Source organism: Geotrypetes seraphini, chromosome 9 (genome assembly GCF_902459505.1).
Source record: "Geotrypetes seraphini chromosome 9, aGeoSer1.1, whole genome shotgun sequence".
Classification (NCBI taxonomy): Eukaryota; Metazoa; Chordata; class Amphibia; order Gymnophiona; family Dermophiidae; genus Geotrypetes; species Geotrypetes seraphini.
The window spans coordinates 125405423-125424040 of record NC_047092.1 but is presented as its reverse complement, the minus strand read 5'-3'; the positions used below and the strand labels follow the sequence as shown (position 1 = coordinate 125424040).

The 18618-nt window shown below is 43.9% G+C and overlaps 1 protein-coding gene across 1 annotated transcript in view; it reads right to left on the bottom strand.

Moving 5' to 3' along the window:
- The window catches only part of LOC117366428 (coagulation factor IX-like), a 128364-nt gene extending 116897 nt beyond the window's left edge, over positions 1–11467 (bottom strand). The window contains exons 1-2 of the mRNA XM_033957767.1: positions 11438–11467; positions 8901–9095 (exon numbers count right to left, since the gene is read on the bottom strand). Coding sequence (XP_033813658.1) covers positions 8901–9095; positions 11438–11467 — 225 coding nt within the window. The remainder of the gene's footprint in view (positions 1–8900; positions 9096–11437) is intronic.
- Positions 11468–18618: the final 7151 nt, after the last annotated feature.

The window sequence follows — 18618 nt, the reverse complement described above, 5'->3', positions numbered from 1 at the left end:
AATTTATCAAAGTTATAAACATATCGGAGATTACAAATAGTGCACGAACAATAAAGAACAATTGACATAGAATGATGTCGTTTAGGTGAGCTGGGGAAGAGAAGTAAAGGTTGAGGGTAGTGGGAAGGGATATTACAGTAAGAAGGAGAGAGAGGGGCTTTTAGTGCATTGCAGAGAGGGGATTTCAGTGCATTGTAGAGGGGGGAGTAGTGGGGGACAGGGTATCAGGGGTTGTGTCCATGGAAATGGTGAGTTTTGAGTAGCTTTCTGAAGTCGAGGTAGGTGGGGGCCTCGAGCACCATTTGGGCTAGCCATGGGTTCAGTTTAGCCACTTGAAAAGCGAAGGTTTTGTCAAAGAACCTTTTGAGGTGACATAGTTTTAGTGAGGGGAAGGCGAACAGATGAATTCTGCGGGAGTTCTTAGTGTTGCAATTCAAGTAGAAGTGTGGGTTGAGGTAGGTTGGGGATAAACCGAGTACTGTTTTGTAGCAGAAGCAAGCAAACTTGAATATGACTCTGGATTCGAACGGTAGCCAATGAAGTTTGAGATAGAAAGGGGTGATGTGTTCCCATTTATTTAGGCCAAATACAAGGCGGACAGCGGTGTTTTGAATTAGTTTTAGTCTCCTGATGGTTTTTTTTGTGACACCCAAGTAGATAATATTGCAGTAGTCCAGGATGCTGAGAATGGAAGATTGTACCAGCAGTCGGAAAGAGGAGTCGTGAAAGTGTTTTTTTATGGTGCGGAGTTTCCAGAGTACTGAGATGGATCGTTCATCAGATTCATATTGGCTGATCTAAGCACTCAGGCCCAAATTCTCTATATTGCACCAATATTGGCAGCTGTTTAAAAAGTAGCCGCTGATTGCGTGTCAATCGCACAACGGTGCCCTTTAGAGAATCATGCCTCTGTGAAAGATAACAGTCCAAAGCAAACCAGCTATCTTGCCATGTATAACTTCAAATGCAAAGAACTAAATTTTGATATATAGACACTGGGGATATCTCAGAAAGCTACTCTGAAAGATATCAGCGTAGCAGCACTCTTCACTGAGTTCACCCAGTGTATATCAAACCTAATATTTTTTTCTTTTTATATTTTATAGTTCAACTCGTAACATGAAAATTTTCTTTAAACATATTAATTTTATAAATATTTCTTCATCTTTTTTGCTTATATAAAGTTCATCTTATTATTAAAGCATTCCATTTTCAAAAATTCACTAATGGATAATGCACTTATCTTATATATATTAACTGTGTGGCCGCACTATTCCCCACCAACGCGTTTCGCCTGTCATGAAAATTTTCTTTAAACATATTAGCCCCCTCCTGAAGAAGAAGGCGAAATGCGTTGGTGGGGAATAGTGCATTATCCATTAGTGAATTTTTGAAAATGGAATGCTTTAATAATAAGATGCTGAAAGGACATGGGGAAGACAGAGAGGGGAGAAGGATGCTGACAGGACATGGGGAAGATGGGGGGAGAAGGATGCTGAAAGGAAATGGGGAAGACGGGGGGGACAAGGATGCTAAAAGGAAATGGGGAAGAGAGAGTGGGGAGAAGACGCTGAAGGAAAACGGGGAAGAGAGAGTGGGGAGAAGACGCTGAAGGGAAATGGGGAAGAGAGAGTGGGGAGAAGACGCTGGCAGGGAAGAAGACAGAGATGCCAGACTATGGGGGGAGTGGAGGGAAGAAGAGGGGTACCAGACCAATTTGGAAGGGGGGAGAAAGGGAGAGGCACAGTAACAGAGCAAATGGAAGATGCAGAGAGAAGAGAGACAGTGGATGGATGGAATTGAATGAGGAAAGCAGAAACCAGACAACAACGGTAGAAAAAAAATTCTATTTCTTTTTCTTTTTTTTGCTTCAGGATAAAGTAGTATATTAGTTCTGTTGATAAAAATTTATAAACAAAGCCCTGCAAGCTGAACATCTCTTTCTCCAGTTCAGCAGCCAGAACTTTGATTTATAAGGAAGGAATAAGCTAAATATTGCAGTACTGAGGCTTGTATGGATGCTGCGGGGATGGTGACGGGGCGGTGAAGGGGAAGGTGCAGTGACGGTGACAGATTTTTTTCCCGTGCCCATCTCTAGTGTTCACGACAAAAGCTTCCCTCTGACTCAGTTTCCTGTTTCCGCTTTTGACTGAGTACCGCGTTGCCGATCTGAAGTTCTGTTGATGCCAGGGGTAGAAGGAGGCCCGTTGCCGACCTTAAATGTCATCGCAAGAGGGGGGTTGCAGATCTTGTTGCCAAAATCGGAAAGGTGAAGAAGGGAGAAAGATGGGCCTGTGGTGGATGGAGAGATTGAGAAAAGAGGGCAGATAATGGAAGTGGGGAGAAAGAGAAGAGAGAAGAGGGCAGATGATGAAGTAGGGAGAAGAGGGCAGATGATGGGGAAAAGGATTGAGTTAGGGAAATACTGGAGGGGGTGAGGGAAAGAGGTGGCGAGCTGTAGGTAGACAGTAAAAAAGGAAATTGATGAGAGGGAAGTAAGAACGTAATCTAGATGGATGCAGAAAATAAATTGAAAAGGAAAATGAGGGAAGAAAGGGATTGCAGAAGAGAGGTGTGGGAGAGGGAAGGAGAGGAGAGAGATGCCAGACCAATGGGGGTGAAAGGAGAGATGGAAGGGGGAGGCATACAGTTTCTGGAAGGGGCATAGAAGGAAAGAAGATGCCATATAGGGAGGGGCAGAGAGTGGAAGGAAGGAAGAGGGTAACAAGAAGATGAGAAAAGCAGAAACCAGAGAAGACAAAGGTAGAACAAAAATGTTCTATTTATTTATTGCTTTAGGAGACATGTGTCACTGTTTCTGTGGTGTTGCATTTTATGCAGAGTCCAGCTTCTTGCTGGTTCAATTTAACTTTTGTCTATGTATTTCTATTTTATCCTCCCTTTTACAAAACTGTGGAGCTTTTTTTAGCGCCAGCCGTGGTGGTAGCAGCTCTGATGCTCAGAATTCTATGAGCATCAGAGCTGTTACCATCATGGCTAAAATCCACACTACAGTTTTGTATAAGGGGGAGGGATTGTTTTTTGTGTTCTGTGTGTTTGAAAGACATGGTTTTCTGTTAGGATTGACGTGTAGGATTGATCTGTACTAGTCTGGCTTGTTTAGTTTTACAATGGGTGTATTGATGTACTGCTCACTGCAATATGTAAGATGCTGCCTTTTCATAGGTACTCATGTGTGACGTGTGGCTTGTTACTAAAAATCATGTTTTTCGTACAGATGGGGGGGGGATGCCAAAAAATGATGGGCCCCGGGTGTCACATATGCCATTGGAATGTGAAAAGCTCAGACCCTACTCTAGTGTATAAACCAAACTCTAGTATATAAACACAGAGCTAGTTGTTATAGTTGGTTTAGTTCAGTTGAGTTCAGTGTAGTCCTTTTTAGTTTATTGTTTCTTTATCAGCACGTTTGTTCATTGCAGTATCCCCACTTGATGAAGCTCCAATTCATGAAACTCGAGTTGGGGAGGTCGAGGAAAGTTTTGAGACAGCAGCAAAGGTTTCTCATCAATTGTTAGTTACGACACTTATCTATGCCATGAATCGTACCTACATAGGCACTTTATGGCGGCTAATGCTACTTCCAGCATTAGCCATGCCCATAGTGGTGTTAAGCGCCGTAAAGCACCTACAAAGGCATGATTCTGATGCCTTTTAATTAGGCAACGTTAGGTGCTTTATTTTTACCATTTTGAATGGCATTTCTCAATTAACTTAGGTGCTTGTAGAGCGTCTACCAGCATCTAAGTTTTTACGCCATTTATAGAATATCCTCTAAGGGTGATCGATACAGTTTAAGCACAGCGCAAATGCTCAATAGGATTTTGTGTTTAATGTTTTCAATACTGATAACAAGATCTATAGGAACCTAATAAAATTCAGGCAGCAGTATTTTACACAATTTTGAGTATCTTTGATGTTATTGCAGTAATCAAGTAATGAAATTACTAACAACTCTACCACTGTACAAAAATTATCAGATGATAAAAATATTTAAAACAGCAAAGCAAGTGCAATTCAAAAAAGTCTTTCTATTCACTGCCTTAATTTGAGTCTTCATATCCAATTTGAAGCCAATAAGAATGCCTAGTCTTTTTATGCCTGAAGCATGAGATGTAGGTACAGCTTGAACATAAGAATAGCCTTACTGGGTCAGACCAAGGATCCATCAAGCCCAGTAGCCCATTCTCACGGTGGCCAATGAAGGTCAGTAGTACCTAGCCAAAACCCAAGGTGTAGCAATATTCCATGCTGACCAATACGGGGCAAGCAGTGGCTTCCCCCATGTCTTTCTCAATAACAGACTATGGACTTTTCCTCCAGGAACTTGCCCAAACTTTTCTTAAAACCAGCTGTGCTATCCGCTCTTATCATATCCTCTGGCAACTTGTTCCAGAGCTTAACTATTCTCTGAGTGAAATTTTTTTTCCTCCAATTGGTTTTAAAAGTATTTTCCTGTAACTTCATCGAGTGTCCCCTAGTCTTTGTAATTTTTGATGGAGTGAAAAATTGATCCACTTGTACCCGCTCTACTCCACTTAGGATTTTGTAGACTTCAATCATATCTCCCCTCAGCTATCTCTTTTCCAAGCTGAAGAGCCCTAACTGTTTTAGTCTTTCCTCATACGAGAGAAGTTCCATCCCCTTTACCATCTTGGTCGCTCTTCTTTGAACCTTTTCTAGCACCACTATATCTTTCTTGAGATAAGGAGACCAGAACTGAACGCAATACTCCAGATGAAATCGCACCATGGAGCGATACAGGGGCATTATAACATTCTTAGTCTTGTTAACCATCCCTTTTTTAATAATTCCTAGCATCCAATTTTCATTTTTGGCTGCCCCCACCAGTTTTCCCTAAATTGAAAGCAAGTCTATTATGCACTGTTCATATATAGTAGTCTTTGTGCAGAAGTGATTCCCTATCTCTCTTGTCCCACCATTTTACTTTGTCAAGATGGCACCAGCTTACTTGAGGCCATGCCAATTTTTGTGTGGCAATATGGCATGACTTCAGGTTAGTCAACATCATCTTGATCATTGTACATGGTAAGAGGAAAGAAGGGGACAGGTGATGGGGTTTTAATATAATTTAGGTGTGGTGGTAACAGCACTGACAGCATGGAGGCCGGCATGGGGGCAGACATTGGAATTAGATTTCAAATTTTGGATTGGTTCACTTCTTACCTTTCCAATAGAACCTCTAAAGCAGTGTTCTTCAACCTTTTTACACCAGTGGACCGGCAGAAATAAAAGAATTATTTTGTGGACCGGCAAACTACTAAGACCGAAATTTAAAAAAACACATTTCCGCCATGTCTCCGCAAGCTCGGTCCCCACAAACCATCTGAGCCCATCTGCACAAGCCTCAGTTATGATTTTATATTGAATGTATTTTATTAAAGTATAAAAAGAAACAATATTCTGTACAATTGCCATTTTATAAATATAAATATACAGAGCAAGGACCAACAAAACCCCAGTCTCCTCTCCCCTTCACATATATCCCCTCTACTATCAAGAAAACTGAACAAGCCAAATTATTACAGAATGCTACACATAAATATCATGCTAACAGAATACTGCAGTCACATATGACAGGAATAGTGTTAGGAGAATGCCCCTGGTCCGAGAGAGCCCTAAGCCAGCTGGAAGCTAAAGTAGCACTGCCTGGCTTTGCAGTCCCCAGTTATATCTCTAGCAGGATATATATTTCAAATCTGATATATTCTAATGACAAAATAGAAATAAAAATTTTTTTTCTACCTTTTGTGGTCTCTGCTTTCATCTTCTTTTCACTCTTTTCTTTCCAGCATCTGCCCTGTCTCTTCAATCCAGCATCTGTTCCATCCACTATCTGCCCTCTCCTCCTTCCATATGTATCTGACTTCTTTCTATGCCCCTCTCCCCTTTCCATCCAACCTGTGCTTCCTCTCTCCTTTTAATATCATTCATTCCAGCTTCACTGCTTTCTTCATTTTTATCTCTCCTACACCAGATCTAGCATCTTTATCCCTCTCTCATTTCTCTGCTGACCCCCTTTCCAGCATCAATCTCTCTCTACTTTCTCATTCCTCTTTCTCTCCCCTTTCCCTCATCTGATCTCTCCATTCCACCCTGACCTCCTTCCCCTCCTGTAATCTCCCTGCCAGCTGTTTCCTTCCTTTTTTCCTTCTCCCTTCCCTCCTCCCCCCTATCCAATATTAACTCTCTTCCCATCCCTTTCTCTCCTCCCCTCCCAGTAGCATCTCTCCTTCTACCTCCCTCCGGGTCCAGTAGCAACTCTCCCTTTATCCAGAAGCTTCCCAGCCTCCAACAATGACTTCCTCTCCTTCCAGCAGCTCTCAGTACTTGTCTGCAGCAGTGATTTCCTTAGGTAGCCTTTGGTCCGTTGCCACCTCCGAGGAAAGGGGAAGTTGCCAAAGTGAATCACTGCCCTGGTAAGTGCGAGAGCTGCTGGGAGGGGAGACAGCCACTGTCGAAGGCTCCTCATGATCTTGTTCCTGCGCGCCCTGCACATTCGCGCCCCCCCCCCCAAGCTGGCAAAAACAGCGTTGCACTGCAGGCCCTGCCGCCCAAGACGAGCCGGAGACCCCTACCCGCCGCATCCTGCACGTGGGCAGACTCAGCACAGACGCTGCTGATGGCCCCAATCCACACGCTGACACACACCCCCCCCCCCACGCACGCTGACCATCTCCCTTCTACCTGCACTTTCCCCGCGGCCCTCTTCGGTGACTCGGCAGGGGCAGCGATCAAGACAGGCTGCCGACATCGGGACCTTCCCTCTTTGAGTCCCGTCTATTTTGTTTCAACTTCCTGGTTCTGCATAGGTGAGACTCACAGAGGGAATGCCCGACATCGGCAGCCTGTCTTGATCGCCCAAGGCTGGGAGGAACAGCAGATTTCTGCCAACACCACCGGGGCAGGAAATTTAAAGGCGTCGATCTCGCCGGCCCTGCGCAGACCGTCAGGAATTTTCTGCAGACTGACAGTGGTCCGCAGACCGGCGGTTGAAGAACAGTGCTCTAAAGTTAGCTTCAAAGAGACTACTTCTAATAAGTTTGATATGCCCAGGGTTTCATTCTATCCCCGTTACTGTTTAACATTTTCTTGACTCCCCTCTTGAAGCTGGCTCAATCAATCGGGTTTTCCATATTCGCATACACCAGTGATATTCAGTTAGTCCATCAAATAGATCTCGAAAACCCAGAAGATATATCTCTCATAAATCAAAAGCTAAAAAATATTTATAACTGGCTTGGCGCTAATATGCTAGCTTTAAATATTAGTAAGACAAAGGTTATGATCTTTCCGGTAAGAGAGGGCCTTTCTTTATCTGCCCCAATCTCCGTTTCATCTACTTCCCTTCAGACAGTCCCAACACGAACTTCTAGGTGTCACGGTTTGATGCAAAACTAACCTACCACAGTCAAATTAGCACAGCTTATTCCATACACCCCCAAAAGGTCCCTCCTTTCCATATCTCATAACTTACTTGCTATTCTGTTTTTGAGACACGTCAATACAATGTGCTCAAACATTTTTACGGTTACAGCTCCTACCCTCTGGAACGCTACGCTGAACTACCTAAGGGAAGACACGTGTTTAACTGACTTCAAGTCCAAATTAAAAACCTACCTATTTAAGGATGCTTTTAGGCCCGGATTCTATAAATCTAATCAGCCAATCAGGTCACAAATTTTTTTTTTTAAATGCTCCCCAGGCAGGCCGCCTATATTGAAGGCATTTCTGAGAGCCTAGAGAGGCCCGCAAGACCGCCTAAGCTCACTTATGGCTAGGCGGTAGCCCTAGGCAAACCTAGGTGGCCCTACACATCTCCTTAGTAGAGCGGGAGATGCTTACAATGTAAGCTAGAAAAATTCTGGCCTACATTGTAAGTAGACGCAGCCGCTATTCTTATCGCGGCAAGGGATCTTCCTGACGTGATAGGTATAGCAGCCATGGCCGCCTTTCCCCCCTGACGATTGCCAGCAGGAGGGTGCCCAACCCCTCCTGCCAGAAGAAGAGCCCCACCCCTCCTGATGGTGGGGTGGACGGCCTTCCAGCAGGAAGGGTTGGGAACCCTCCTGCCGGCGATCGTTGGGGGGGAAAGGCGGCTGCAGCCGCTATACCTATCATGGCAGGGAGATCCCTTGCTGCGATAAGTGTAGCAGCCGTGTCTACACTAACTCGGTTCTGTAACCGGCATCTGTAACATGTATACAGAATCCAGCCTTAATATATAACCGTCCTGTTAAGGATGTGACCTTATTGAATTTTATTTACTAACCCGTTACCCTGATCCCTTTCCTTTTATACTTCCCATTTGTGCTTTTTACTTTAAATAATGTAGTTCTACCAATTTCCTCTTGTTCCAGTCTGTCTTTCCATCCTGACGAGTCTTTGTATGACAACCCAAAACTTAGTGTTCTGTATTTATAAATATATGTACTTTTTATCCTTTGGATGTTCACCGCCTTGAAATTTGATTTGGCAATATAACAAATTATAATAAAACTTGAAACTTGATTTCATTATGTTTTTGGGTTTCTTTTTTTCGTAGATTTCAATTTAAAGGAGTTAAATGAAAATAATTGAGAAAGGAAAAGAAAATGTACTCAGCGTACACTCTTAGCATATGTACATTGATGGCTGAGTGGTGGAGGCAAAAACTATCAGAATTCAAGGAAGTGTGGGATAAGCACAAAAGATTAGAGGAAAGTAAGCATAAATTCAGAAATAAAGCAAAATATTTATATATGTATGTTTTGCAGCAAGAGTAAGAAATGGGCAGACTAGATGTGCCTCACATAACAATCATAATTGCCATTTCTGTTTATTCAGTGTATCTTTCCAACCTCAATGTTTTAACTTACAGTTTTCTCCTGCGCTTTAAAGATTTCTCTGGCCTCCTCAAATGAGCATGTTTCTTCGTAGCACTCTCTCTCCAGGTTGCCCTGCAGGATTTCCTCCAGGAAGTGATTTGCTCGTTTTTGGCGCCTCAGCACTCGGTTTGCTTCATTTTCCCTTAGAAACACTGCAAAAGCACACAGATACAGCACTACAGGAACCTGAAACCAAGGTATGCATAAATAAATGCACACCTGCAGGTTTACCTTGTTCCCAATTTGGAAGTTATTAGCTTTCATTTTTGTTCTAATGGTATGAATACCAAAACTTCAAATAAAGTAAAATCGCTTCCATGATATCATGACCTCTCCCAGGTCAAATTAATTGAAAGAAAATATCTAAAGATACTTTCTGTGGACTTAGACCTGGTTTTAGATGGCCTAAATCATAACGTCCAAGTTCCATCTTGGCAGTGTTGTAAAACTTTCAGTTATACATGCAGTACGACTAAGTCTAGGATGGCCCACGTCCTGCCAAATCCCATCCTTGACACTCCTCCTGAAACACTCCTTTTAGCTCTGGTCATTCAGCAGCACTGTGAAGGCCTAGGCCGTTTTTAAATACGTCTAAAACCTGGTTCGATTATCGGCACTTGGACAACTTGTGTTACTGATCGTCCAAGTTTCGATTTAGGCCGGTTTTTAGACGTATTTTTGTTTCAATTATGAGCTCCTTAGTGTGTCTACATTAATGTGCGCTAATTAGCTTGCGCAGAGATACCACATGAGACTTTACCACCTAGTTAACCGTAAAGGCTCTCATGGTAATTTTTAAAAATGTGTATTATAGAACTACTAAAAAAACTGGGAATTGAGTGTTCAGAAAAAAATCACACTGTCACACATTAATGCTCAAAACTTGCAGTGGATTTAATTACTGTGTGATTAGTCTAGTTGAGATGATGGGAACTTCATTGAGGTAAGTGAATGATATATATTTTTCTTGATGCGCTTTGGATATTAGTAACTATTGGGACATTATTGAAATATACATACCTCAGTATTTTTTGTAGATAGCACAAGTATTTGATGTAAGGAAGTGGAGTTTTTTTTTTTAATGACTGAAGATGATGTCAACACTACCATTATTTATAAAAACATATGGAGAGCATTTTTTACTGAGGTCTTTTTCTCCACTTTATTTAAGCCAAGATATGTAGTTTAAACATTTATAAGGCTTTTGATGAGATTTGATGTTGTGTTCCTTAATTTTTTGAGTGTTAATATGTGACTGTAATTTTAAAAAATTATCATGCACTGATTAGTGTATGGCCATTAATTTAAAAAAAAATTGAAAATAGGCTATTTAATGGTTGTAGTAAAAATGGCCTTAGCATGCAGGAAAGGCTCATATAACGGTGCACCAAGACCACTTTTTGCCACAGCTTAGTTAAAGGTCCCTAACCCCCCCCACACACACACACACACACACCTTTTACAAAACCATAAAAGCTTTTTTTTTAGCACTGGCTGGTACGCTAAATGCTCTGTACTGCTGCCAATGCTCATAGAGGTCCTATGAGCATCGGGAGCAGTGCAGAGCATTCAGCGTGCCAGCCTGCGCTAAAAACTGCTTTCACAGATTTGTAAAAAAAAAAAGGGGGGGGGGGAAAGTTAGCTGCAAGGAAGCCCTCAAATTTCACAGAGTTGAAACTGTTGTGCAAGGAAGACCGAGTCAAAATTCCTCACAGGTGATGTGAGAAACTATTGGACAACTACAGAAAAGGTTCCTTTGAAAGTTATTGCTGCTCAAACAAATACCACCAGTCACTAAAGGGGTCTTTTACTAAAGATTAGTATGTTATTTGCCACAAAGCCTATTTTATTTCTAAGGGTCCTGCTCCAGATAACTTCTGCTAATCTTTAATAAAAGACTCCCTAAATGAAGGATACGAATACTTATTATTGAATCTTTTTATTGAATAAATAATTTTAATATATCCTTTTTTGAGTTATTCTTTTCATTTGTAGGTCTTTGAACAGGAAACTTTTTCAGTTTGGTTCATTTTCAGATCAATCACCAAGAGAAAGGCAACAAAAATTATATGGGGCTTGTAGCAAGAGAAATTAAGACCTGAATATGTATACTGCAGAGCAGTAGTTCCCAAATTTTTTTCAGTTCAAGACACCCTTATTGTGTCAGTAATTTTTTCTTGACGCCCCTAAGTCAAAAGAAATACCTAACAGTTCCCCCCTTCCCCTTTGGTCTGACATCTCTCTCCCCACCCCACAATCTGTTATCTCTCTCCTCTCCTTCCCTTCCCCCCCTCCCATAGTTTGGCATCTCACTCCTCGCTTTCCTTTTCTTTCCTTCCTTCCCACCCCACCCCTAATTCTAGTATCCCTCGCCTCCCCTTCCCATCTCGTTCTTCCCCGTGTGCTCTTTTTCTTTTTTCCTCTCTTCTCTTCTATCTTCCTCTCAATTTCCTTCCCTTTTCTTCCCTTCCATGGTCTAGCATCTGTCTCCTTCTCCCCCCAAAAAATTTGGTGGTTTTCTCACTTACCACTCCCGAGTGCAGCATTTCTCTCTCCATGGGATTAGGTACCTCTTTCTCCCTTCCCCACCCACGCTGCAGTTTGTGATCTTCAGGCTGCTGGCATATTAAACACATTGCCTTCGGAAGCTCCAGAAGCTTTGCTTCAGCTTCCTATCCCCACAGAGGCAGCATACTGCAGCAGAGTCACCAAAGGCAACACATTTAAACTGCCAGTAGACCAAAGATTGTAAGCTACAGCATGGGGAAGGGAGAGAGGTTTCCCACTGAGGGAAGGGAGGTGGGGTGCTGAACTGACAGTTCATTTGTCTCTTCCCCACAACACCCCTGTGAGTTCACCATGGCACACAGTTTGGAAAAAACTGCAGTAGAGGAAAGCAGGAATAAATGGAATATAACATAGGCATTTAAGGATTTAATATGCAAACTAACCTTTTCAGGGACGGGGAAGCAATAAAACTGAGGCCGCAAAGATGGGAGCATAGATGCAATCTCAGGAAATACTTTTTCACTTGGGGTTTTCATAATTTTTTAGTTTAATTATGAAAATTTCAGTAAACTACGGTAATTGATAAGAGTAAACAAAACTGAAAATTCATTGAAAGTTCATAATATTCTTGTTCCAACCATGAGAACACCTGTACTCTGGTGATTTGAATCTGAAAAACATTGGAGATTTTTCTGATTTTCAGTCTGCTGCTGTTCAAACATGGTTCAAGGGGTCCACCAACCTGAATGTTGTGAACAATTACAGAGGGTACAACAGAGGATGAAGGATGTCACCAGTGAAAGATTTCTTGCCATTTTTCAAGTTTAGAATTAGGAATCTGTGGATCCTGAAGGCACAGCCCACCTGCAGACACAAAAAGAAATAAGACGAAAGAAAATGACAAACCAAAGCGTTCCAAAGGTGAATATAAATTGACCAACATAGCTAAAAGAGATACCGAGTGAAAAAAAAGAATAAGGGAGAGAAGTCAAAATCTTAAGATGAGAAAGCAAAAAAAAAAAGAGAGAGAGAGAGAGAATGAAGTAAACTGTGCAAGAATGGAAAACAAAAATCAAAAGTCACAAAACAGTACATTTCCAAATACTGAAGTATCTTTTGACATGCCCATTTCCCCATCCCTTTTCAGCTTTGCATGATCCTGTCACAAAATATAGCTAACAGAATCTGTTTCAATTTAGAAGATACCAATTGTCTAATCTCAGTGTTATATATTAAAAAGGGGAATTCAGATGAACAGTAGTTGGCTCTTACCACAGACATTTTTCTAACAGATAGGTGATTGTAGTTTAGCGCAAAGTCATCTTTTGCCTCTGTAGAGACCTCTAGAATTCTGTTCTATATTTTTCTTATAGAGACCTCTAGTGTCCTATTAATTGAACTTTGACTTATCAGTACCTCCAAAAATTCTAAAACAAGATAAGGTATCTCCTGACATGGTAATAGAGGGAGGACACCCCTTAGAGGGAAACTGTGTTGGTATAAATACTCATCCTAGTTTAAGTTTGTCATCGATTCCTGCTTTCCTGGACATTAAATGATTGCAATACTCAGCAGAGGGAAGAGGGTCTCTAGCTAACTCAGTACTTTTGGAGAGAGAAGGATAAAAAGTCTTACAACAAAGTTCCCTTAGGAGGATACACCCACCAGATAAGGACACTGCAACTAAAGGCTCAGATACACTATAAGTGTTGAAACTTATATTTTTCTTTTGCATCTGCTTGTAAATATGCTACCCTGTTTTCTTGAAAGTCGAAGTTCAGTAAACCTGTTTGGTTGAAAACTAAAATTCTAGCTTGGACTGAGTTACTGTAGGGCCAGCTCAAAAAATTAAGGCACCCTAAGCCAACTTGCTTCAGTACTCCGCCCCAACCCTCCCCCCCCCACACACACATTGCTTCCATCCCCAGCAGTGGCGTACCAAGGGGGGGGCAGGGGGGACCTGTCCACCCCGGGTGCAAGCCCTGAGGGGGAACTCCCAGTCCGGTTTCCCCCTGCATCCGGTTCAGCCCCCGACATCCAGGTCTCACGTCTGGATTCCCCCCCCCCCAGTCTCGCATCTGGATTCCCCCCACTCCGGCCTCCCCGCACCATTTACCTGGGGAAGCAGCCTGCAGCAAGCTCACGATGCCAGCGATCTTTGCGCTGCTTCCTCCGCCGCAGTCCCGCCCCTCCTTTGATGTCAGAGGAGGAGCGGGACTGCGGTGGAGGAAACAGAGCCAAAGCAGCGCAAAGATCGCTGGCATCGCGATCTTGCTGCAGGCTGCTTCCCCAGGTAAATGGTGCGGGGAGGTCGGGGGGGGGGGGGATGAGCAGTCCTTCGTGGTGCTGGGGGGGGCAAGGTCCTTCGAGGTGGTGGTGGGGGGCAAGTGGTCCTTCGGGGGGGACAGCAGGCCTTCAGGGTGGGGCGGGCAGGCAGGCCTTGGGGGGGGGGAGACAGGCCTTCAGGGGGACATGCCTTCAAGGGAGGGACAGGCCTTCAAGGGGGATAGGCAGGCAGGCCTTCAAGGGGCAGGGACAGGCTTTCAAGGGGCAGGGACAGGCCTTCAAGGGGAACAGGCAGGCAGGCCTTCAAGGGGCAGACAGGACTTTGGGGGGGTGCAAGCCTTCAAGGGGGGAACAGGCCTTCAGGGGAGGGGGGGGCCCTGGTGTAGAAGTACACAGAGGGAAGGGGGAGGGGTTCAAAGAGACGTGCATATGTTGGACTTTGGGTGGGAAGAAATAATGGGTCTGAAAACAGAGGAGAGGAAGAGAGATGATGGACCATGGGTTTTAGGGAGGGAAGGAACTGAAAGGGAAAGAAGTTGGACATAAGGGATGGTGTGGAGGGGGGGATAGAGATACAGGTTAGGAAGGTAGTTGGGAAAAGAAAGGGAGAGATGGTGGACCCTGGGGTGGTGGGGAAGGAGGGAGAGATGCTGGATGAAAGGGTAGTTAAGAAAAGGTGGATCTGTGGAGGGAGACAAAAAAAAGGAAAGATGCCAGACATCCGGGGGAGTGAAGAGAAACGGAAGGGGAGGACAGAGATGGCAGATGGATGGTTAGCACAGAGAAACAAGAAAGAAGGAGACCCTGACAAGCAAGTTATCAGAAGACAACCAGAGCCTTGGACCAACAAGATTTGAAAAATAACCAGACAACAAAAGGTAGAAAAACTAATTTTATTTTCTGTTTTGTGATTACAATATGTCAGATTTGAAATGTGTATTCTGCCAGAGCTGGTGTTAGACCGCAAATGTGAGCTAGGATTTAACAGAAAGAGGAAAAGTCCTTTTTTGTTTATTTTATTTACACCACAGCGCCAGTGTGGTTAGGAGAAGCCAAAGGGGGGTGGAAAAGTTATAAAATAAACCCACCAGGATGTTTGAAAAAACATCCAATTGGGCAGGAAAATCGAATCGATAAACCAATTCAATATTCTGAATCGAATCAAATTTTTTTTCCTGAATCTGGCAGCACTAGTTTGCGCTCATGTCTTAGACTTTAGGACCTGGGATTGGGGAGAGATGGCATCCTCAGTACTTTATAATGCAAGTGAAATGAGGATTTAGTCAGATTTTTGAAGGGTTTGCACTCTGCAGAAGAAAAATATTGTATAGGCCGGGGACATGAGACAGCAGGAAATGGGAACTTTTCTTCCTTCTATTTTTGTGAATGGCAAGGCTGAGGATGTCAGAGAGTTCAGTTAAAATATGTGCTTTATAAGAAAATATAATAATGTGTTTTATAAAGTTTATAACATTGCTGGCCTACCCGGTGAGGTGTTCCTAGTGGTGGTGGTGGCAGCGTGTCAATGTGTTGAGAGGAAGAGGTGATCTGGGAAATTCTGCTGCGCAAACTCCGGGCCCATTTCCACCCCCCAGTTAGTCCATTCCACTCAACTGGTTCACACACTGAGTGGGTCTTTGGGTGTTGTTCCTGGGTAGTTGTTTTGGGATCTCTTCCAGTGGTTTGTCAGTATCTCCTTCTGGTCCAATGAAGGAAACTTTGTTAACCTTAGCACTGACCTACAGAATATGTTTGTAACAGCGCTGCTTGTGTGGCATTAGTCTATGTAGTGATCGAAAGAAAAAAACAGACCTTTGCACATTTTTTCACTATATGGTGGATGTATGAGGAGATTCACATTTCCTGCACAGCTAAGTCCTTGTGAAGTTACCTTGTGCTGTATTTGACATCTAGCAAAGTCTCTGTTTGGAAGGAAAGATCTCAGCTTAAAAATGAAGTGGCCAGAAGTTATGGTAAAAGCAGATAGCGTAGCTGGTTTTAAGAAAGGTTTGGACAAATTCCTGGAGGAAAAGTCCATAGTCTGTTATTAAGACATGGGGGAAACATCTGCTTGCCCTGGATCAGTAGCATGGAATGTTGCTACTCTTTGGGTTTTGACCAGGTACTAATGACCTGGATTGGCTTCCATGAGAATGGGTTACTGGGCATGATGGACCATTGGTCTGACCCAGTTAGGCTATTCTTATGTTATGTTCTCATCTGTAGGGGCCTTTATTTTCACTTCTTAATTTAATGTATTTTTTTTCTGAGAACTTATCAGTGTTTTTTTATAATGGGAACAAAAATGGAAGAGAATTAATGTGTGTGGAATGGGGGAGGGGGGTAACTAATTTCTTCAGCTAAATAATTCAATCCACCTCAACCAGACATAGGAGAACTCACGCACCATTCACACACCCTCCAACCAAAAACGTCAAAAGAAAAAAACAGTTCAACAACCTCCTAGCCATTCGAGCTGCAACACACGACCCCCAACTCTACAACCTATTGACCTCAACCACAAACTACAAAACCTTCAAAAAAGAAATAAAAACCCTTCTATTCAAAAACACATAAAACCGAACTAACACAATCAGAACTGTCCCAAGCATCACCTGCAACTACTCCATATGTACTTCTGATGTCATGACAATTCAGACATAATTTATGTTATGTTATGGTATGTTTGGAATAATGGTTACATATATGAGGTTCAATAAAAGAAAATTTTCACTGCCTGTTTCTATTATGACCATTTATTCAGTTTCATGGTTATTACAAAAAATATTTTTTTACATGGGGGGGTGTCAATAAATTATGGGCCCCGGGTGCCACATACCCTAGGTTCGCCACTGCTAGGAGATGAGAGGAGATAGAAAGTTGATTAAATAAAAACTGAAAAGGAATAAATCAATGTTCCTTTTAAGCTGCATGGCCACACACCTTTTGGTAGCAGGCCACACAGCCTGCACACCAGGACCTCTAGCCATACTCTGCTGGGGTTTTATGAAGAAAGAAGTCCAGCTAGAAGGCCTACTTGGATGTTTTAGAACCGACCAGAACATAGGTACATACCCATGGGAGGGGGCATGAACTTAGGACATAGAAGGAGGGAGGGAGAGAGGTGCATTGGGTCACAGGAAGGAGGGAGGAAGGGAGAGAGAGGGGCGCATTGGGACACAGGAGGGAGAGGGGCGCATTGGGACAGAAGGAAGGAATGAAGAGCACATGAACTGTGGATAAAGGAAGGAAGGAGGGAGGGGCATAAATAAATGTTGGATGTGGTGGAGAGGGAACAGTGGGACAGATGAAAAGGGATGCAAGAGGGAGGAATGTTGGACATGGTGGTGGAGTGAGAGTAAATAAGCGATTCAAGACAAACTTGAACTTGAGGAAGAGATGTGGCAAGGAGCTGGAGAGGGGTGATAGGAGAAATGTTGGGCATGAGGCTGGTGGGCAGGGGCAAAAGATGCTACACACAGTCCAGGGGATAAGAGAGGGAGAAATGTTGGATGTGGCAGGAGAGGGGGTGGGAGAGATACATATTAGAACCCTTCCTCTCTCTCTTTTTCTATCCCCTCTCCCTCTGCAGCAAGGGAGGGAATAAGAGAGAGATGGTGGATGGTGAGAGGGAAGGAAATGTTGCATATGGGGTTGAAGGAGAAAGGAAGAAATGCTGTGCAGGAGTGGAGAGGGGAAAAAAGTGTGCTTTGTGTAGTTTAATTTTGTGGTTACTATTATTTATTGTAAACTAGTCTTATAGCCCGTTACATTAACGGGTGCTAGAATATATGTGTGTGTGTGTGTGTGTCTCTTTATTTCTTTCTCTCTCTCTCTCCTTAGCTGCTTTCTTTCTTTCTGTCTTTCTTTTTCCTTGGCTGTCCATCACCACCCCTTGCCTGCTCCCCCTGTCCATTCTCCCTTCCTTTTACCTCCCCTGTGTCCACCACCACCCCTTCACAGGTCTCCTTATGCAGCAGCACCCCTTCTCCCTTTGTTTTACCTCCCCCCTGTCCAGCAGCACCTTCCTTCTCCCCCTGTCCAACATTAGGCCTCCGTTCCTTTTTCTTCACCCCCTCCTGTCCAGCAGCACCTCTTTCCTTCTCCCCCTGTCCAGCAGTAGGCGTCCCTTCCTTTTCTCCCCCCCTCCTCCTTCTTATCCCTATGATACACTTACCTTGCTCTGCCCCTGATCAGAGGCTCCCGACAGCCGCCCAGTTGCACCCATTGGAAAAATTCCCTCTGCGGCATCCCACACCCCTCCTGACGCGACTCCCGCTGTCCCGCACCTGCCCCTGTGTCTTTCTTCTTGTCTTTCTGTGTCCCTTCCTCCCTCTGTCTGTCAGTCCAAACCAGCATTTCCTCCCTCCACACCAGTTCCCTGTGCCCCTGCCCCTGTGTCTTTCTTCTTGTCTTTCTGTATCCCTTCCTCCCTCTATCTGTCTGTCCAAAGCAGCATTCCCTCCCCCCACACCATTTCCCTGTGCACCTGCCCCTGTGTCTTTCTTCTTGTCTTTCTGTCTCCCTTCCTCCCTCTGTCTGTCTGTCCAAAGCAGCATTTCCTCCATCCACACCAGTTCCCTGTGCCCCTGCATCTTTCTTCTTGTCTTTCTGTGTCCCTTCCTCCCTCTGTCTGTCTGTCCAAAGCAGCATTCCCTCCCCCCACACCATTTCCCTGTGCACCTGCCCCTGTGTCTTTCTTCTTGTCTTTCTGTCTCCCTTCCTCCCTCTGTCTGTCTGTCCAAAGCAGCATTTCCTCCATCCACACCAGTTCCCTGTGCCCCTGCGTCTTTCTTCTTGTCTTTCTGTCTCCCTTCCTCCCTCTGTCTGTCTGTGCAAAGCTGCATTCCCTCCCCCACCAGTTCCCTGTGCCTGCATTAGCGTTTCCTCTACCCTCTTTCCCTTCCCACAGTCG